The sequence below is a fragment of the Arvicanthis niloticus genome, unplaced genomic scaffold (assembly GCF_011762505.2).
Source record: "Arvicanthis niloticus isolate mArvNil1 unplaced genomic scaffold, mArvNil1.pat.X pat_scaffold_1414_arrow_ctg1, whole genome shotgun sequence".
Taxonomy (NCBI): Eukaryota; Metazoa; Chordata; class Mammalia; order Rodentia; family Muridae; genus Arvicanthis; species Arvicanthis niloticus.
In genome coordinates, this window is record NW_023045383.1 from 14,435 (window position 1) to 35,259 (window position 20,825).

General features: G+C 47.8%; 2 protein-coding genes across 2 annotated transcripts; both read right to left on the bottom strand.

Annotated features, from left to right (window-relative positions):
* Positions 1–780: 780 nt before the first annotated feature.
* Positions 781–4,352, bottom strand: LOC117701600 (GPI-anchor transamidase component GPAA1). The gene is made up of 12 exons (XM_034493181.2): positions 4,183–4,352; positions 3,618–3,797; positions 3,423–3,534; positions 3,062–3,209; positions 2,883–2,984; positions 2,597–2,793; positions 2,327–2,523; positions 2,084–2,237; positions 1,816–1,911; positions 1,474–1,664; positions 1,219–1,389; positions 781–1,099 (listed from the first exon to the last, which is right to left on the bottom strand). The coding sequence occupies exons 1-12, from the start codon at positions 4,254–4,256 to the stop codon at positions 856–858; spliced, it is 1,866 nt and encodes a 621-aa protein (XP_034349072.1). The 5' UTR covers positions 4,257–4,352; the 3' UTR covers positions 781–855.
* Positions 4,353–5,833: 1,481 nt separating this feature from the next.
* On the bottom strand, positions 5,834–8,157 carry LOC117701601 (exosome complex component RRP41). Its single transcript, XM_034493182.2, has 3 exons — positions 7,922–8,157; positions 6,353–6,559; positions 5,834–6,239 (listed from the first exon to the last, which is right to left on the bottom strand). The coding sequence occupies exons 1-3, from the start codon at positions 8,090–8,092 to the stop codon at positions 5,880–5,882; spliced, it is 738 nt and encodes a 245-aa protein (XP_034349073.1). The 5' UTR covers positions 8,093–8,157; the 3' UTR covers positions 5,834–5,879.
* Between the last annotated feature and the right edge of the window lie 12,668 nt (positions 8,158–20,825).

The window sequence follows — 20,825 nt, forward strand, 5'->3', positions numbered from 1 at the left end:
GCCTTGTGGCCATCCCATGATGTGTCTCCAGACTAGCCACTAAAGTTTCTGACAGGGTCCTAACATGTCAGAAAGACCACATGTCTTTCCTTCTTCCACAAAAGGTACTGTAGTTCCTTCTGGGGATCCTGTCAAAACCACCTAATTCCTTCTGTTCTGGCTTGTCAGTGTTGTCCTGCTTTGGGGCTCTTTTCTTAGTCTATTGCTTCTGGGTCCTGGCTAGACTTGAGTACCACCGTTTCCTACTATGCTGAGTTCTGCCTCTAGTGGGCACCTCACCTTGGCTTGTGCTACTTTAAGCGGGGCCTGATGTTTCTTGTACTCCATATAAAGCCCACACTGAAGTTCTAGCCTGGGCTAGAAACACAGCCCAAACCCTGAACCTCCTAAGATTCCAGCTCTTGTTCTTTCAGCTCAGGACTAAAGATGGTGCTGTGAGGTCTCTGTGTACCACAGCTACTGTCAGGCCCTCAAACCCTGCTGCAGATTATCTCATGCCCCAGAATCGCTTCTAGCACAGCACTGGAGAGCACAGCATAGTCACATGGACCTGCCTACCTGCAGGACTTCATGGAGAGCTGGGAGTGGGTTTACACTTGCCCCTTCAGTGTCCAGCTGAGTCTCCCCTCCAGCTGATGGGGCTGGGCTCCCACTTCTGCTATCAGGAGAGGAACACCTGAGAGTATGACCAGGGTGGCTCCTCCAAAGACTTGAATGGGAATGCCTGGCCAATTGCCAGGGGCTCTGACAGTGGTAAGACAGTGGGTCAGGATCCCAAAGTACAGAAACAGAGCACATGTTTATTTTCCAGGGAGGAGGTAGAATGAAGGCTTGGGGAATCCCTTCCCAGAGACCTCACTTCCAGAAGAGAACATTCCAGAAAAGCAGCCAACAAGGATACAGACCCAAGGCCAGTATTGGGAAGAGGAGGGCGCCATAGGTGTAGTGTTCCAGCACACCCTGGGCCAATGCTGTCAGGAAGAGCTGCCAACCCTCTGTCAGAGACAGTGGTACCTCCTGAAGCTCCCGCCAGAGAAACAGGCTACTGAAGAGTGTGACTGCTGGGCTGGTCACTACCAGCAGGGCAGCATAGAGTGTCCTGGGGACAAGGGCAACATTTAAGTATGTACCATGGTGGATGCCAGCAAGTGAATAAATGAGGGTTGGCCTCAGTGAGGGACAAAGGTCCTGGTGGAAAAGAGGTGGACCAGCACTTACCGGGGTCCATGGGGCTTGGTGAGTGCGGCAGCAGGTACCATGGTGGCAGCCAGCAGGAAGCCCAGGGAGAAATTGAGGAGAGCAATGCAACCCAGCTGCAGTGCCAGGTAGATCAGGGCTACCAGTTTCAGTGCCATCCAGCCCCTGTCTGGGACCTGTGAGCTGACCACTCTACAAGGTAAGAAGTTCAAGGGCAGTCCGGAATCCATCTAAGTACCCAGGGGCCACCTCCACCTGTCCAGCCCAGCTGCTCACCGGTGTGTGTTGTGTGGAAGGGCTAGGCCGGCTACATAAATCGCCAGCAGTGTCAACACGACGGCCTCGGCTTCAGCCACTGGAAAATGCTGAGTAGCTACGTGCTGGCCCAGCACAGGCAGGAAATAGAGGGCCAAACCCATGGCCTGAGAGATCAGTAGGGGTGCCATAAGTGAGGCCAGGCCTACACCCTGCAGAACACATGGGTACTTGGAGTTAGGCCAGAGGCATAGGGGGAACTCCCAAGGACGCATACCACCCGTCCAACTGAGGGGTAGCAGCAGAAAGCACTGCCAGGGGTGTTTAAAACCCTATCCTGAGAGCAGCAGAGTATATTATCACCTGTGTGGCCAAGAGTGGAGACCCAGGGCTAGGAGCCTTCCCAGCCTCCTCGGGGTTCAATCCAGCCTCGTGTAACTGCATCCACAGCTCCAGAGCATAGAGCAAGTCAAGGACCCCGACAAGACATTACATGGTATTTGCTAGCTGGGAGATCTTAGGCTCGATTCCCCACCCCTATGGTAGGATGAAGGACTGTCCCACTTTATAGTTAAAGGGATCTGGGTGAGTCTGTCCACAAGTGAGTAATGAGAACGAGGGTGGAGGATATCTTGAGTCCAAGGACCAGGAGCAGGAAGCCCGTGGCGGGCATGTAGAGTCCAATGGAGACAAAGCGGGAGAGGGCAGGCAGCAGGTAGAAGAAGAATGACTGGTGTAGGCGCTCCAGGAGGTGGTTGAGTTTGCGGAACATGCCCTCCAGAGCCCTGGCAGGAGCACGGTCAGGTCAGGACTAGCCATCTTCTCAACCCAGCTAGATACCGCCTCAAGCATGGAAAGGGGTCCAGAGACTTACTTGCCCACTGCCACCAAATCATATTTGTATTGGCGGAAGCTATTGATGCCACGTAGGGTAAGGGCCTCCACTCCATAGCGCAGAAAAAGACCGTGGGGGCCGTGGGGCTGGCCAGAGGCCTGCCGCAGCACCATGAGTAGCAGCGTCTGCAGACCCTGCAATGGCCCTTCGAGTGATGTCCAGTCCTGGGGCTGCAGCTTTGGAGGCATGGGGACAGGATCAGACTCACCCCTTCTCACAGGCCCCATGCTCCCAAGCCGGTGGTCCCACCTTGCCCTGGAGTGTACATAACAGGCCCCCTTTCTGGCAGAAGGTCTGGAAGAGGTTGAGCAGATCAAGGTTGGGTAGCTGACCGTTGAGTCCCTCCACAGTCACATCAAGGCTGGTGACCACATCACTGCTCAGCTCCAGAGCTACAGCGGCCTGAATAGCTCCAGCCCTGCCCTGCAGGGGAGATGACTGTATGCCTGTAGGAGCAAGCAGTGAGCACTACAGGAGTTCAAGTGACAACAGTTGACCCTGAAAGAGATGGGAGCAAAACTAGGGCTACACTTACCTGTAACATTAATGTCGTGGTAGGCTTCAAGCCAAGCCTCTGTGCCCAGGAGATCATGTTCTGTTACCAGGAAAATTATATCTTTGGCCCAGTAAATCTGCCCTGGAAGCCAAAGGCAGGGTCAGTAAGAGCCTGGGGCATTGGTCAAACCCTCCCTGACCAGAGTCCCAGAGCCTTACCTCGGAAATGAGCAGCAAGTGACAACAACAACCCCACAGCCTGGCTATTGGTGGAGTCTGGACCACAGGGTACGGTAAGTACCAGGGACTCGGTACTGGCAGCACGTGGGGCCCGCAGGATGCCATACACATTGGTACCTGACACCATCTGCACAAAGTGTTGATGGGACTGCCTCAGCAGACCCACCAGAAGACAGCCTGAAGCCTGCCTTCTTTCCTTGGCACTACAATGGCCACCACCAGAGGTCTTCAGACCATCCCTCCCAGAGTTTCTTGGTTCCAGAGCACTTCAACAAGACACCCAACCCAAGCCACCCTTCCAATGTGCTTTTCTCCCAGGCACACCCCTTTCCCTCAATACATAGCGCTCATGGGTCTCATCCGGGAAGGGTAGTTTGCGAGAGAAGCTCTGGGTGTAGACCTCCAGCCCTACAGATCGCATGGACCGTTCCAGCCAGGCTACTGGCAGAGCCCTGGAGACACAAAGACAGCCTCTAAGTAGAGCTCCCTGGTCTCGGCCGCCCCTGAAATGCCCAGCCCGCCGCTAGGTACTCACCCCGGCTTCTTGCGGTGGGCAGCGAAGTCCCGGGCAAAGTTCCGAGCACGGTCTCCACCTACAAACTGTTCCTCCACCATGGTGGAGCCCATGGCATTTTCCGACATGTAAGTGCGCTGTGTTAGCGGCGGAAAAGCCAGCGCCAAAAACCAGGCGATGCCAGCCACGTAGCTCAGCACACTGCGAGAGAGTATAGAGGGGGCCCAGAATTAGCCCGACCTGGAACGCTCGTTCGTGGCTTCCACCATGCCCCAGAGGGTCCAAGCCATTAAAAACCGGAGCCGAAGCCGGGCATTGGCGGCATACGCCGGTAATCCCAACATTCAGGAGGCAGAGGCAGGCGCATCTCTGAGTTCAGGCCAGTCCGGTCTACAGAGCGAGTTCCAGGACAACCAGAGCTACACAGAGAAATCCTGCCTCCAGGGGAAAAAAAGAAGACCCGAGACGCTATATCAGGGATGGATAGGGACCACAGCTCCTAGCTCAGTGCCTGAGTGACACTAGCAAGGAGGACGCAGACCCTGGAGCAGTAGGCGCGAGTCCCGCCCCCTGTACCCGCCCTCACCAGAGAGGTGTGTTTAGGCGCAAGACGATGCGGGCGAGCGCGCGCCGGCGCACCGGGTCCGACAGGAGACCCATGGCGGGGCGCGGGGCTCTGCTTTCGCCGCAGCTTGACACCTCCAAGAGCCGGGCTCCTGTCAGACCCGGCGCCCAGTGACGCCTTAATTTCCGGTCCCAGGATCCATCGCGCCACTACGCTCGGTAGCGGCAGATATCCTTGGAAACCACATTTTGCGCATGTCCACAATGGAGGTCGCTAGCTCTGCGCGTGCTCAAAACTGCAGTAGGCTGGAGAACTACAGGATGCAGTGGCGGCCAGTGGGCGGAACTGGAACTTGGGGCTGTGAAGCTGCGGGCGGGCAGCTGAAGGGCGGGACAGTGGCGGAACTCAGACGGAGCAGTAATAGTGTGCTTGCCTAAAGGTTCTCGGGAGTGTGTAACGCAGGTGGGTAGAGAGCTAGAACGGGGAGAAGACGAATGCCTGCTGAAGGGAGATAGTGAACGACCGTTTTGTAGCTATGACTTAGGGCCCATGTGAACTGAGGATCTGATGTTGAATCATTTCTATGGATGTCATAAACTTTAAGACAGTGGGCTCACTGGCACAGTGAGTGAGTTGGTGACCAGAGGAGAGGGGTGGTGGAGGATGAAGGCAATTTCTCTAAAAGGGTGCAGAGGTAAGAGTCTAAGGATAAATGACCAAGGTGCAACAGAGGTTTGCTTTCCTTCTAGAGCCCAAAGTAAGAGGCAGAAAAGGCCCACAGAAAGAAGACATTAGTCCAGTGGTTCTTAACATTCTAACCTTTAATACAGTTCCTCATGTTATGGTGACCCCCCCACCATAAAATTATTTTGCTGTTATGTCATAATGTAAATATCTTATTTGCAGGATATCGGGTATGAGACCCCAAAGGGGTTGTGACCCACAAGTTGAAAACCACTGCATAAGTCTAACCTTGCATTTCTTAATGATGGGCACCCATATCCAGCTGAGTGCTACTTCAGCCTTGTGCTTTTGTTCCTGACAGGCTCTGTAAGCATGGCACGTTACTTAGTCGGAGGTCTTAAGTGAGGAACACAGGCGACAGATGAAATTCCAATTTGTAAGCTGACTCCATCTTGAGCCTGCTTGTCCCTGGTTTGAACTGTGGTTATTAGAAATAGCACCAACAATTCCAGGAAGAAACTGCCCTAGGCCAGAGCCAATCAGGGAAATAGAGGGAAAGTGCCTAAAATTCCAAAGGTTACAGATAAATTGCTCATCAATGACCAAACCCTGTGTGCCAAGATACCCCTTGCCAAATAAGGCAACTGACAGGCGAGAGACCCCGGCTCCCTGATCAACCCTTGCCAAATAAGGCAACTGCTATGCTAGAGACCCCTGTTCCCTGCTCAAACTAGTATGAAAATTCTGCCTGAGGCTCGGGGCTCTCAGCACAAATCTGATGCATTGGAGGAATCTAAGGGTCTAAGCTTAATCATGAATAAAGACTCTCTGTTTTGCATAGATTCAGACTCCTAGTGGTCTTTGTGGACCCTGGTATCTGGGCAGACACAACATGAGCACTTGCTCTTCCTAGCACAAGTTCTTTCCACTTAGGGACTGCACTCTATAGGGCCCTGAGCTGCTTTGAAGTGCTGTACAGTAAGGTGTGTTCAGGAGAGGAAAAGGCCTTTATTCTGGATATGGGTGGCTTCCACTCAGTCCCCCAGTAAGATAGAGGCCTCCTGCACATGCTGCCGGACAACACGATCCAGCAGAGTGTGCACATCTCGGGCTGCCTGGGCAGCAGCCTCTAGCACCTGCTCCAAGTGGTCTTCATGCAGCCTCGAATCCATCTCAAGCAGTGCAATCTGGCCAGAGGCTGGCAGCAGGGCCAGGGCTAGCTGGGGGCCTCCAGCTGCTTCCTCCACATGGCTGAGGTCTGCTAGTGCTGTGCCATCCACAAAGCCAGCTGAACATGCACATACAAAGTCCCGCATAGGTATCCCAGCATCCATCACTGCTAGCGTGGCTGCATTCACACATGCTGCATAGGTCCCACCGTCTGCTTGCAACACCTGCAGGGGGCATCAAGACATGAGACTGACATCTCATCCTCCAGCATCTCAGACAGCCCTCATATCTTTAAGCCCCGCCCCTGGGGCGTGGTCGGACGCTGCAGGTAGCTCACCTGCACATAGATGTCAATCTGAGAGCGAGGGTGCAGCTGTGTGAGGATAGCTGCCTCGAAGGTCTGGCGTAGCTGCAGCCCCATCTCACAAGACTTCCGGTCTCCATGAGGTCTTCGCTTGCGCTCACCTGTGCTGAAGGTTGCCGAACTGTACTGACAGTTCACTAGAGCCCGGTCAGGCAGGGCTCGAGATCGGGAGCCCCGGATCTGGAGTAAAAAGAATGAATGAGCCAGGCCTGTCTACCTCCTGGGTCACTGACACTCGATGGCTCAACCTTCCTTCTCTTCTTTCTAAAGTGCTTCAGAAAGCAGCTACTTTGTTTCCAAATCATAGCTGGGGGGAGGGGCTACTTTTCAGCTTAAGCCATATCATCCTCACCTTTGGCAGGCAACTCTTTGTTCTTCGGTTGCAACATTTCCTCCCAAATTATTCCCATTGTGGCCACCATGTTTACAAACATCTGATTTGACCGTGTCACCTACAAACTAATATTTTACTTACCTTCCAGAAACTTCCTGTTACACGTAAAAGAAAATCTCAGTTTTCCTGACCTTCAAAGCCCTGGGTCCTCACCTCCTTGGTAACCCCTCAACTTTATTTGATCTACTGTCCCTCTACCTGCCAATAGTCTGCCCTCAGTGTTCTATACCTGACCATCATCCTGGCTTCCACCTAGAAAGCTGAGTTCCATATCCTAGCAAACCTTAAAATGTCCATGTTTTGCTGGCCTTGCTACAGCACTGAAACTCAGCCATAAAGGCAGACAATTTAATCTAATGTCCCTGTCTTGGGGGTTTATATTCCAGTAGGGAAACAAGCGACTTGGAAGACCCAGGAAAATCGATGTAGTAGGTGCAGAAACAGCCTGGGAGGTCTTTTCCCCGACAAGATGTCAGAATATTGAACTAAAGGATCAGGGTGTGCGTGGAGCTTCGCCAGACTGGCTGAGGCACCTCAGAGATAAAGCAGGCAGCCCAGGAGAAAAGATAAGCACAGGGCCCATAGAGACGGAGGAGTTAAGCAGTAACACTTAGGTCTATTTCCTCAACGTGTGGCCACGGGCCAGTCCCTGTGTGAAACAAATCATAGTGGCTGTGGACAATCTGAAGCAGCCCCATGTCCCACACTTGAGATTAAAACAAAAACATAATCACATAACTGGGTTCTTAAAGAAACCAAAATTCTCAGTACATCATGGAACCTGATACTTAAATTTGAGGGCCACGTTAGGGATACAATTTCCTAAGAGGTCTCAAAACTCAGGGTATAATGATATTCATGTCTTAGAGGATGTAACACAAAGAAAGGATTGAAATGGAAGTCAGCCAGGGGGAAAGAGCTCATGAGGTGAAGTCAGAAGAAGCCAATTCCTCGCAGATGCTCACACATCGTTCCCTCTACAACACGTTGGGACAACGTGTGTTGAGATGCTTTATGCCAGGGAGGCCCAGAGACTCAGAGATGGGATTTTGGTATACTGCTGCATAAGCGGAGGAGTTAAGTCGTAAGACTTGGGTCTACTCCCTCGACGTGCGGCCACGAGCCCCCGGTCCCTGCCGCTTACTCGCCTCGTGAGGCCCGTAGACCACAGCCAGTGCCTTGGTGTTGCCCTGCTCGATATAAGCGGAGCCATCGGCCTGCGCAAACACGCCCATCCGCGCCTGGATCTTGCGCAGCTCCCCCGCGCGGCGGCCGTCTATCCGGTAACCCTGATCGGACAGGAGCTCCAGACCGGCCATGTTGTGTAGTCCTCGCTCCGCCTCCGAGAGCACAACCCCTTAGATGACCTGGGACTCCCGTACTACGACTTCCGTCGGTCCGTTTCCTTTTCAGTCTCGGTGAACTGTAGCTTCCGGTAAACTAGTCCTTTTCCGGTCCAAGGGAACTACGACTCGTGGTATCCCCGGCTTTCTGAATGTACGACTTAGGCCGTTCAGTTCCGGGAAACCGAAGGCCGGAGCGGAGCCGGTTTTTGCTGTTCTTCCGGGGTTGTTGAAGTAGGTACGCCATGCAAACGGACTTCTCTTTCCGGACGTCCTCCGGACGATTTGTTGGTACCAGCGTAGACTTTTTTTTGTCTTAAAAAAAATTATATATCTATTTTTATTGTGCGAATGTTTACATGCTTGTATGTCTATTCGTCACGTGTGTGCTTATTGGTGCGGAGGTTAGAAGACGGCATAAGAGCCCCCGGAACAGAAATTCCAGGCAGCTGTGAGCCACTGGGAATCGGACCTGGTCTTCTGGGTTTTTTTGTTTTGTTTTGTTTGTTTGTTTGTTTGTTTGTTTTTATCTTTTGATCTTTTGCCCGAGTAAGCACGATTTTTTTTTTTGTTACAGGTACGCGTGATTATTATCTTTGTGGCTCAGTTTTAGTTTAGGGTTCCCCCCCCCTTTTTTTTTTTTTCATTTACTTGGTTTTAATTTATAAGTTTCCCTCCCTTACCTTGGCCAGTAAGTTTTCTCTGTTGCCTGAATGGAAGCACAAAACACCTGCAGTTGTATATATGCACCAGTATAATAGGTTTTGGAGTTCTTTTAAAGATTGGGTCATTTAGTATACACTTTTTTGGAGTATTTTCACTCAGAAAATATGAAATCCATACGCTTGAGATTTTGTTGTTGTTATAGATAAAAGATAATACAGATTCATAGAAAGGATCCTGAGATGAAATTACTCTTCAGATGGGCTTTATTAGGAGAGTTACAGTACCATTGTCTGTCAGCAATGATGAGGCCCTTATGGGGGAGAATATTCAGAAGAGTTTGTTCTGGAGAGGTGAGTGTAACATAGAACAAGACAGATGTCCTAAAGGGAAGGAGCATTCAGTTCTGGAGGACTAGGAGAGTTAGAATATCACACCAGCCAGATGTAGCAGCTCAAATCTTTAGTCCTAGCACTTGAAAGGCAGAAGCGGGCAGATCTCTGAGTTCAAGGCCAGCCTGTTCTACAGAGAGTTCCAGGACACCCAGGGCTACACAGAGAAACACTGTCTCAACAACAACAACAACAAAAACCCACCAGGACTTATATGTGGAGAGAACTCCTTCCTCCTCATCCTCCTCACAGAAGTTGTGGTCTAATGACCTCTATGCCTACACTGTGCCAGGCACACTCCCATCTCCCCAGATAAATAAAATGTAAAAATAAAGTCTAGCAGTAACTCAAAGCTGTCTTATGTCTTGGAAGTGGAGGGAAAGAACTCTGAGTGTTACAGGTTCATAGCAGCTTTTTTTTTTTTTTTTTTTTTTTTTTTTTTAAATCAACTATCCCTAAAGAGACTGTTTAGGGACTTCGTTCCTAAGGACTGTAGTTTCTGGGAACTAAAGCAGGCAGAGGGACTGTCACCTACCTGTCTTGTTACTCTTTCTAGCTCGATATATTCCAGCCTCTCATGTCAGTCCAGTACAATAGAAAGGAAAAGGGAGACACCCCCATCCCTGTCCCAGCACCTCTCTGTGTTTCTGTTTCATAGTGATCATTGTCACTTGCAAGGAGCTCAACCTTTTCACCTGCTGCCCCTCCCCCACCATCCAGCCCATTTAGTACATAAGAAAAGGTATGTCACTATCCAAACTTGAAAATTAAAGCATCGGGCTGGAGAGATGGCTCAGTGGTTAAGAGCTCTGACTGCTCTTCCAGAGGTCCTGAGTTCAATTCCCAGCAACCACATGGTGGCTCACAACCATCTGTAATGGGATCTGATGCCCTCTTCTCCTGTGTCAGAAGACAGCAACAGTGTACTCATACATAAACTAAATAAATCTTTTTAAAAAAAAAAAAAAAGAAAAAAGAAAATTAAAGCATCGAGCTTAGTATATAGAATACTGAGAAGAGAGGATGGATGGGTCCCAAGGATAAGCATCCCAAGACACACATAACCAGTGCGAGGGACATAGACCTCCCACAACTCCATTAGAGGACTGTCAACATTTAACCTCAAGAAAAGCAGGTAGGCTGGACATACTGTGTTGAGCTGGAGAAATGGTCTACCACAAAGATTGGAATCCTAGCACTTAACAACATTGCCCCTCACAGAGGTTGTACTATGTCAGCTGGACTGAGCTGCTTCAATGTGCAGCAGGTCTTACCCGGCTGGCCTGAGCACCTGCCATCCCTGTTAGGTTGGGGTTGTTGGGGTTGTTTATCTTGTGCATTGCTGGTTATACGAAATTGCCTCTGGAAATCCAAAGACCCTCTACCCCATTGTGTGGTGACAGCCTCATCCACTTAGAATAGCCAGAAGAAAGCTGCTCTTCAGCCTGAGGAGTCCAAAGAAAGTTGGTGACCACTGCAGCCTCCACCTCCATAGCGCCCTCATCAGGCCTCCTAGTAAAAGTGTCCTTCCACCTCTTAGGAACAAGGACCTCAACCTGGCAGCATCAGGTTCAAGGTCTCAGGCCACTGCCCCTCGTACTCAGGCTCCTCGGGCCTATACTGTAGTCGCAGAACCAGGATAGATCTCAGATTCAGGGACCTTATCAGTTTTTTCCTTTGTTTTTGGTTTTGTTGCTATCATCAATGGCCTGACAAAGAGATTTGGGGGGGAAGGCTTTACTTTGATTCAGTTTGAGAGGATAATACCCACCATGGCAGGAAGGAGAGGTGGAGTTCTCGGTGGCTGGGACTTTCCATGACTTGGTGGTCGAAAATCAGATACAAAACTGCCTGTACTCATCTGGCTTCCTTCTTTCCTCTTCTTAGTGTGGGACCCCAGTCCATGGGGCAGTGCTCCCATCTCAGGGGGAATATTCGCTCTTCACTAGTCCCGTCTGGACGTGCTCATCAGAAACGCTCCCGAAAGTGCGTCTCACTCATGACTTAGATTCTATTTTTAAAAAAAGTTTAAAACAAATGTTCTCTCTCTGTCTCACTCTCTCTGTGTGTCTCTCTGTCTCTCGCTCTCTCTGTCTCTCTCTCTCTCTCTCTCCTGTCTGTGCGTGTGTGTGTGTGTGTGTGTGTGTGTGTGTGTGTGTGTGTGTGTGTGTGATGCAGACCCTGGTGTCTGGGAGTGCCCACAAAGGCCAGAAGAGAGTATTGGTATTGGATCCCTTGGAGCTGGGGCTACAGACAGCCATGGGCGTCAGGGACTGAACTCTGATTTTTGCCTGAGCAGCAATACTTTTAGCTGTCGTCTCTTTAGCCCCCAATCTAGGTAGGTCTGTCTTTCTGTCTTTCTGTCTTTCTGTCTTCCTTTCTTTATTTCTTCCTTTCTTTCTTTCTTGACAGGATTTCTTCATGTAACCCTGCCTGTCCTGGAACTCGCTCTGAAGTCTAGGCTGGCCTTGAACTCACAGACCTATCTTCCAAGAGCCAGGACTAAAGGCCTAAAGGCATGTGCCACCACTGCCCAGCCTCTAGATTTTTTCTTAATCCAACCAAGTTGACTATCAAAATTAAGCATCATTGTGCAGGCATATATTTTAGCTACTTTATTTATTCTTATATCTACCGCCTTTCCCACCCTTATTCCACCCTAATCCCCACCCCCCCAACACTAGGTAAGAGAGAAAGTTTAGAGGAAAAAGGGAGTGTAGATCTCTTTAGACTACTGCTTGCTGGTTAGTGGCATCGAGTTCCTAGGGCATCCAGTAACCAAGCAATAGCAAAACCAGCAAGTGCAGCAGCAGGAACCAGCAGCAGCAGGGGGAACAGCAAGCAGCAGCTGCTGGCCCTTTTCAGGGCTCTCACACTTATACCCTCTCAAGAGTCCCCAGAATTTCAAACATAAACTATCTGCAGCTGGCAAAAAATTACACCCCTCCTAGAGCATAAGACAAATAAATCATAGTAGCTGTGGACAATCTGAAGCAGCCCCATGTCCCACACTTGGGATTAAAACAAAAACATAATCACATAACTGGGTCTTAAACCAAAATTCTCAGTACATCATGGGACCTGATACTTAAATTTGAGGGCCACGTTAGGGATGCAGTTTCCTAAGAGGTCTCAGAACTCAGGGTATAATGATATTCATGTCTTAGAGGATGTAACACAAAGAAAGGATTGAAATGGAAGTCAGCCAGGGGGAAAGAGCTCATGAGGTGAAGTCAGAAGAAGCCAAGTCCTCACAGATGCTCACACATCGTTCCCTCTACAACACGGTGGGATGCTTTATGCCAGGGAGGCCCACAGAGACTCAGAGATGGGATTCTGGTATACTGCTGCATAGGCAGGCTCTGTTGGGCAGGCACTCAAAATCCCAACTCCCAGAAGGAATGCTGCTGTTCAGCAGGAGATGTATGTGTTTGTACAGACAGTTGAGTCATAGCAAGCCTTTCTTATCAGGGAATGATGGGCATCCCCCCAAGACTGCATGCCCAGACACCCAGAAGTGGGCATCTTTGCATTTTGAAGAGTTAATCTCAGGCCCTTTGTCTGAGTTGCCTCCTTGTTTCACCAGACTCTCTAAAAGCAGGAATGCGAAGCTGTAGATCCAGAATTAAGCAAATGAAATGAGAAAACAGCCCAGCATGCAGTAAAACATTTTAAGTTGATAAATACTATATTGTAAAAAGAAAACAATGCAGCCAACCATCAGACTGAGCATGGGAACCCCAATGGAGGAGTTAGGGGAAGGACTGAAGGAGCTGAAGGGGTTTGCAATCCCATAGGAAGAACAACAATATCAGCCAACCAGACCTGCCAGAGCTCCCAGGGACTAAACCACCAACCAAAGAGTACACATGGAAGGACCCATGGCTCCATCCGCATATGTAGCAGAGAATTGTCTTATCTGGCATCAATGGGAGGGGAGGCCCTTGGTCCCGTAGAGCCTGGATGGCCCAGTGTAGGGGAATGCTAGAGTGGTGAGGCGACAGTGGGTGGGTGGATGGGTGGGGGAGGTCCCTCATAGAAGCAGGGGCAAGGGGAGATGGGATAGGGGTTTGTGGAGGAGAAACCAGGGAGGGAGATAACATTTGAAATTTAAAATACACACACACACACACACACACACACACACACACACACACACACACACATATATAGTTAAATAACTGCCTGCTGTAATTAACTGTACCAAGTTCCCCTAGTTTTTTTAGATGTATGTGCCCACAGCCTCTAAAGATAATTCTTCTGTAATATCACCTTCTACATATATAGAGAAAGTAACTTAAATTTTCTTCTATAGCCTATGGCGGCCTCGAACATACACTATAGCTGAGGTGACCTTAATATTCATTTTTTTGTTAATTTTGTACATTTTATACAATGTATCATGATCATACCTCCCATTAACCCCCGTTTCCTCTCTACAGACTTACTAACACCCTTCTCCTGGCTAGTTTCCCTTCTTTATACTGTTTGTGTCCTGCTGGTTGTGTGTCATAGCTACAAGTGCTGTGTGGTCATGAGTCAATGGCTATGTCGTATCCAGAGGACAGTGTTTCATTGAGTCCCAGTCTCTCAGCTCTTAGTCTCTCCAGCCCTCTTTACTAATGCTTCCCCAGTCTTGGAAGAGAAACACAAATGTCCTACCTTGAAATTCTGATTATAAAGGGTTGAGATAATAGGTGTGTGCCATTGTACCTAGCTCCAAAAGTTTTGAGATGGTTATGGGATTGGGTTGGCTCAGGATTAAGAGTACTTGCTGCTCTTGCAATATTATAAATTCATTAAAAGAACATTTCATTTTAAAGCAATTATTTAGTGTTTTTATTACTGTGACCTGCATGTTTTTAGGGTTGACCTGACTGGATGCACAGGAAGTAAAGAAACCCCAGGCATGGGCTGAAGAGATGGCACAGTGGTTAAGATCACTGACTGCTCTTCCAGAGGTCCTGAGTTCAATTCCCAGCGACCACATGGTGGCTCACAACCATCTGTAACAGGATCTGATGCCCTCTTCTGGTGGGTCTGAAGACAGTGACTGTGTACTTATATACATAGAATATATAAATAAATCTTTTAAAAAGGAAAGAGTAAAAAAGAAAAGGAAAGGAAGAAAAGAAAAAAAGAAACTCCAGGCACAAACAGAAACGCTGGGACCAGATAGGACATGTACTCTGATGGAGGCAAACTAGCAGTTCAGAAACTCAGGGCATTTAATATATAAAGCTAAATGAAGTTAGCCAATATCTGTAGAGGAGCTCTGTGGGCAGCAGTCTCAGGCTGCAGTCATTGGAGGAGGGCACTATGCATGGACCAAGGGAAGGCCTTGCTATTTTCTGTGGCCTGAGGTACTGGGGTCCTTGACACGCCTGTGTTTGTGTTAACAATACACAGTTACAGGACTAGAGAGATGGCTCAGTGGCTAAGAGCACTATCTGCTCTTCCAGAGTTCATGAGTTCAATTCCCAGCAACCACATGGTGACTCACAACCATCTATAATGGGATCTGCTGCCCTCTTCTGGTATGTGGGAAGATAGATGGTATGTACTTATTAAAATAAATAAGTCTTAAAAAATATGTATTTACTCTGACTTCATCCATTCCCCATAACATAATTTTAAAATTTGTGATTTAAAAAAGGCTTACTAGTAGCAGTAGTTCTGTGAGACAGGATCTTACCATATAGGCCCAGATGGTCTGGGCCTGTGTAGAGCAGACTGACCTCAAACTCACAGACATCTGCCTCTCTAGTGCTGAAATTACAGGCACGCACCACCATACCAGCCTGTTGTTATTCTTTGCTAATTATGTGTATGTCTGCAGATGTGCACGTGAGTGTAGGTTATAATGGAATCCAGAGAAGAGGGTATCAGATCCCTGGGGCTGGAGTCACAGATAGCTGTGAGTCATACCAACTCGGGTGCTGGGGACTGAACTTGCAAGAGCAGCTTTATGTGCAAGAGCAGTGTCACGTGCTCTGATCCCTGAGTGTCCCTTTGGTGCCAGTCTTAACATTTACTAAAGATAAGGGCACATTTGCATGTTAATAAGATGGATGTCTTGCCTCCTAACATAAAGAGCTACATCACGACTCTGTGACACAGGACCTAGACCACAGTGTTTTCAGAGTTGATTGATATTTTGATTTTTATAACTTTCAATGCCGAGAGTGCTAACTTGAATAAATATATAATAAATAACAGAACTATGTTTGGGGCCATTTCAGGAATTACTGAAAATGTTCCCTGAATCCCAAGCCAACATTCATTTAACAAACTTTTATGAAGCTCAATCCAGCAACTCAAATGGTTTAAAATGAAGTATCCCGGGGTGCTAAGCAAGATGGAGTAGCAGTATTTTACAGCAAACTCTGATAACCCAAGTCCAATTCCTGGGATCCACACTGAAGAGAGAGAACTGACTCCTGCAACCTGTCCTTTGACTGCCACACACACACACACACACACACACACACACACACACACACACACAAACACACAAAACCATCTCGGGTTGAGGAGACAATGGTACTAACTACTTGTTGCAAGGTCAGATCCCAAGAAACACCCTAAGTACTGGTGGGTGTGGTGGCCTGGCTGAAATTCGACCCAGGAGGAGACACCGAACTCCTTAGAGCAGGCTAGCAAGACTAGCTGTGCTGCTGAACTATGGCTTAATTGAAAGCTCCTGTGAGGCCCGGCCTCCAGGAATGAAGCAGAAGAGCAAAGACAATATCTGACATCGACCTATGGTCTCCACACGTATGTACATGTGCATGGAGACCCACCCAGATGCATACACACACAAAGATAACATACATATGAATAATGAGAAAAAGAAAAAAAATAAACACAACCCTAACACAATCCAAGCCAAAGATAGAATAATGTGTGCTTCCATGCTGAAGGAGGTTCATAGCAAAATACTAAAATTCTTATTTTTTGTGATTAAGTATTATATTCTTATAAGAAAACTCATAAAAACTAAAACTTTACAGAATGTTTCCAGAAAGAACATCAGGAAACTCTGTGTCACAGTTAAACACTGCAATTTATAATAGGCTCAAATCTAAGTTGATATATGTCAGGCAGCATAGTATGTGTGTGCAAAAAGTGTGCATGGTTTTATGTGTGTGTTTGTATGTGTGTGTGTTTAGAAGCATGACAATAATGAAGTAGGTGATGACCCACAGTTTAAAAAGCTGAGGTTTGGGGCTGGAGGTAAAGAATACTTGTTGCTCTTGCACAGGACCTGGGTTTGGATTCCAGAACTGCCATGATGGCTCACAACCATCCTTACCTCTAGTTCTAAGGGGTCCAACATCCTCTTTTGACCTCCCTGGGAACTTGGTACACACATGGTGCATTTTCATACACTCAAGCAGAACATGCATAAACATACGATAAATGAATCTTTAAGGAATGAATCTAAGGAAAAGGGGAGGGGTTTAGATAAGTTGAGTCCAGCTCTTACAAATAAAATATTCTGTGAATTCTTAGGGCTTTGTGAACTTTGAAGAAACCTGGTAACAAATTTCTTTCACATATTGTACAAACCAATTAAGTGATTTAACGGCCTTCTCAGTTTATTGTTCATGACTAATCTTCCATTCTTCTTGAATTACCAATACCCATTAGCCAATTTCATCAGCTCCTCGTGTTATAACAGGCATCAGAAGGAGGCGGATGTGTTTCTAGACACGATTTCAACATCAGAACAAGCAGAATAACAGTTTGTCAATAGGTTACTGGTTTCCTTGAGCCCAAACTAAGTGCTGCCCAATTTAACCTCAATGAGGCTGGATCCCATGCTCTGCAGAAGGCTCCCTGCCTAAGGGTCAGAAGCTCAAGGTTGTCATTGGCTACTTAGTAAATTCAAATTCAGCCTGGGCTATTTGAAACCTTGTCTCAAATTTTCTTTTCTCCAGATAGGGTCTCACTATATTGCTTTAACGTGATAAACAGACTAAGGCTGGCCTCTAACTCACCAAGAGCCTATGTCTTCTGCCCAGCTCAGAACTATTTAGTTTAGTTTAGTTTTGGTTTGTTGTTATTTTGAGACAGGGTCTCACTTTTATGGCCCTGCCTAGGCAAGAACTTGGTTTGTAGATGAGTCTGGCTTTGAATTCACAGAGATCCATCAGATTCTGCCTCTTAAGTGCTGGGACTAAAGGCATTTGCTCCCACGTCAGGCAAAACATATTTTAATAATTAAAAACAATGGTCATATGATCCCTGTGCCAGGGTCCAAATCTGGAAAGAGCTGATCCTTTAGTTTCACAGTTAGCCTGGCCCTAGAGTCCCAGTTCCCTTGGGCACAGATGCTTCCCAGCAGACACTGTCCCCCCTGGAAGAGACTGGCACCTGGTAGATAGCTTGGTATATACCATTAGATAGAAGATTATTTTTACATCCTTACTGACACACACTTTCCCCTCCCTCCTCTCCTCTCTGCCCCTCCCCATCCATTCCTCCATTTCACTTTTAAAAAGGGCAAGCTTCTTAGGATACTAACCAGCCACAGCATAACAAGTCGCAGTAAGACTAAGCACCTCCTCTCCTCTAAGGCTAGACAAGGCAGCCCAGTAGAGGAAAAGGGTCCCCAAAACAGGCCACAGAGTCTCATTTTCACTGTTAGGAGTCCCAGAAGAAGACCAAGCTATACAACTGTAACATATGTGCAAAGGGCCTATGTCAGTCCCATGCAGCCTCCTTCACTGGCCTTCAGTGTCTGTGAGCCCCTATGGGCCCAGATTAGTTGATTCTGTGGGTTTTCTTGTGATGCCCTGATGCCACTGGCTCTTGAAATTCTCCTCACTCCCACCCCATTCTTCCTCAGGATCCCCAAGTTCTGCCTAATGTCTAGCTGTGGTTTTCTGCATCTGCTTGTATCAGTTCCTGGGTGAAGCCTCTCTGATGAGAACTGGGCTAGGCACCAGTCTATGAGTACAGCAGAATCTTCTCATTGACATGTTTTTTGGTTTTTTTTTTTTCCCACTCGTGGTTGATTCTTTCCTAGGTAGGTCTCTAGCTATCTAGCCTCTTGTTCCTGGCCCTCTGAACAGTGTCAGGGGTGGGCTCCATCTCATGGCATGAGACCAGTCATTGGTTGGCCTCTCCCATGATTTCTGTGACACTTTTAACTTTTACCCCAGCACATCTTGTAGGCAGGACAGATCGTAGGTTGAAGCTTTTATGGCTGGGTTGGTGTAGCAGTCCTCCCGTTGGAAGTCTTACCTGGTTACAGGAGATGGCTGGTTCGGGCTATGTATCCTCCGTTACTAGGAAGCTTAGCTAGGGCCGTCCTTATAGATTCCTGAGGGTTTCTATTGGACTAAGATTCTAGCAATCCCAGAGATGCCCCCAATTCCAGGGGGAATCCCTCCCTTCGCCCTCCCCTTTCCCTCCCCTTCTGTTTCCCACATCCAGACTGCCCCCCTTCCGTTCCATCTGCAATATCTATTTGACAGTGATGGAAAGCTAATGCAGTCGCAAGGCCACCACAGCCTTGTTGTTCATGAACCCCTGCGCAAGCAATGCTATGATGCTATGACACACTTCTGCTGAGTTCAGACTCTGGGCCCCTACAGAAGCAGTTACTATTGCTTTGTTTTCTGGTACAGGAGTCCATTTATCCTGCTGCTTTGTATGAATCATCATCTTTTGTTCAAAACTGGGAATTTTAGGTATCTTGCAGTAACTTTGCATTATGACTGGCCAGGTTCTTGGGCTTGTTTATTTTTTAGTTTTTTATTTAGTTCTGTCCAGATCAGTGTGAATTCCACTTCCTTCATAGTATATGATTTCTGATGTCACTTCTTGGTGTCTTCCCAGTGTTTAGGAAGCTAGAAGTTCCACCTGGGACAGCACAGGTTGGTGCTCTCCCACTGATGGTGAAAGGTTGTTGTGGCCGGGCGGTGGTGGCCCACGCCTTTAATCCCAGCACTTGGGAGGCAGAGGCAGGTGGATTTCTGAGTTCGAGGCCAGCCTGGTCTACAGAGTGAGTTCCAGGACAGCCAGAGCTACACAGAGAAACCCTGTCTTGAAAAACAAAAAAAAAAACAAAACAAACAAAAAAGAAAGGTTGTTGTGGTGGTTTGAATATGCTTGGCCCAGGAGTAGCGCTGTTAGGAGGTGTGGCCTTGTTGGAGAAGGTGTGGACTAGTTGCAGGATGTGTGTCACTGTGGATATGGGCTAAGAGACCCTCCTCCTAGCTTCCTAGAAGCCAGTCTTCTCCTGTTTGTCTTTGAAACAAGATATTGAACTCTCAGCTCCTCCTGCACCATGCCTGCTTGGGCACTGCCATGATTCCTGCCCTGATGACATAGACTGAATGTCGGAACCTTAAGCCAGTCTCAGTTAAATCTTGTTCTTATAAGAGTTACCTTGGTCATGGCGTCTCTTCACAGCAATAAAAACCTTAAGACAATTGTGCTTAAGGTCCTAGGTAAGCAAAACTCCGGTTTCCCAGGGATTTGTGTGGCTGGGTAGTGTTCCAGTCTGCCCTACATGTAGAGTGCCAGGGACTGAATCATAGCCGCAAAGACACCTAGCTCTGAATTACAGGAATTAGGAACACCCACTTTATTTGGCAAAAGGTACCTTGCAGATCCTGAGATGGGGCAATGATCCTTAATTATGCATGTCAGGGAGGCCAGTATAATAGAGAACATTCCTTGGTTGGTTTTTTTTTTTTTCTTCTTCCGAGACAGGGTTTCTCTGTGTAGCCCTGGCTGTCCTGGAACTTAGACTAGGCTGGTCTCAAACTCAGAAATCCGCCTGCCTCTGCCTCCCAAGTGCTGGGATTAAAGGCTTGTGCCACCACTGCCTGTCAAGAGAGCATCCTTGTTAAAGAGACAGGAGAGTAATTTATAATTCAACCTCAGAAAAGAGGGACAGCTTTAAAATGAACAGAATGTAAAGCATACAAATGGATCAACACGTGATTTTATTGAGTATAAGACAAACATAAGAAAGGGAAAGAAAGGGGCTGGAGAAATGGCTCAGTGGTTAAGAGCACAGACTGCTCTTCCAGAGGTCCTGAGTTCAATTCCCAGCAACCACATGGTGCCTCACAACCACCTATAATGGGATCCAACACCCTCTTCTGGTGTGTCTGAAGACAGCTACAGTGTACTCATATAATAAAATAAGTAAATCTTTAAAAAAAAAAAAAAAAAGAAAGGGAAAGAAAGATGAGGATTAGATGTTCAATAAGATTGTAAGCTCCTTGCTGGCTGGTAGTGGCGCACACACCTTTACTCCCAGCATTCAGGAGGCAGCATTCAGGAGGGAGACAGGTGGATCTGTGAGGTTGAGGTTAGCCTGGTCTTCAGAGCAAGTTCCAGAATAGTCAAGGATACACAGAGAAACCTTGTCTTGAAAAAAAAAAAGCACATGAAATGGGGGGGGGTGTTAGTGTGGCGGGGTAAGAGAACTGGGGGGCACTGAACATTATATACATGTTTCAAGTTCTCAGTAAGAAAAACTATACTCCTGGTTATTCAAAAATAACTGGGGCATACTTCTTATGCTTGTAAGGGTTATAAACCGTTTATGTACTCTGTCACCATGCATGTCATTCTAAGCTGGTACCCACTTTGCATGTTCATAAAATAAACTGATCACTTCTGCTGCT

What these genes read in the sequence shown, in the direction of transcription:
- LOC117701600 (XM_034493181.2), bottom strand. Translation starts at nt 4,256, where the DNA reads ATGGGTCTCCTGTCGGACCCGGTGCGCCGGCGCGCGCTCGCCCGCATC. An exon ending in CGCCTAAACACACCTCTCTG is followed by an intron (nt 3,798 to 4,182) that starts GTGAGGGCGGGT and finishes ACTCTCTCGCAG; the next exon opens with TGTGCTGAGCTACGTGGCTG. An exon ending in GATTTGGTGGCAGTGGGCAA is followed by an intron (nt 2,238 to 2,326) that starts GTAAGTCTCTGG and finishes TGCTCCTGCCAG; the next exon opens with GGCTCTGGAGGGCATGTTCC.
- LOC117701601 (XM_034493182.2), bottom strand. Translation starts at nt 8,092, where the DNA reads ATGGCCGGTCTGGAGCTCCTGTCCGATCAGGGTTACCGGATAGACGGC. An exon ending in TGGTCTACGGGCCTCACGAG is followed by an intron (nt 6,560 to 7,921) that starts GCGAGTAAGCGG and finishes TTTTTACTCCAG; the next exon opens with ATCCGGGGCTCCCGATCTCG. An exon ending in AGATTGACATCTATGTGCAG is followed by an intron (nt 6,240 to 6,352) that starts GTGAGCTACCTG and finishes TGCCCCCTGCAG; the next exon opens with GTGTTGCAAGCAGACGGTGG.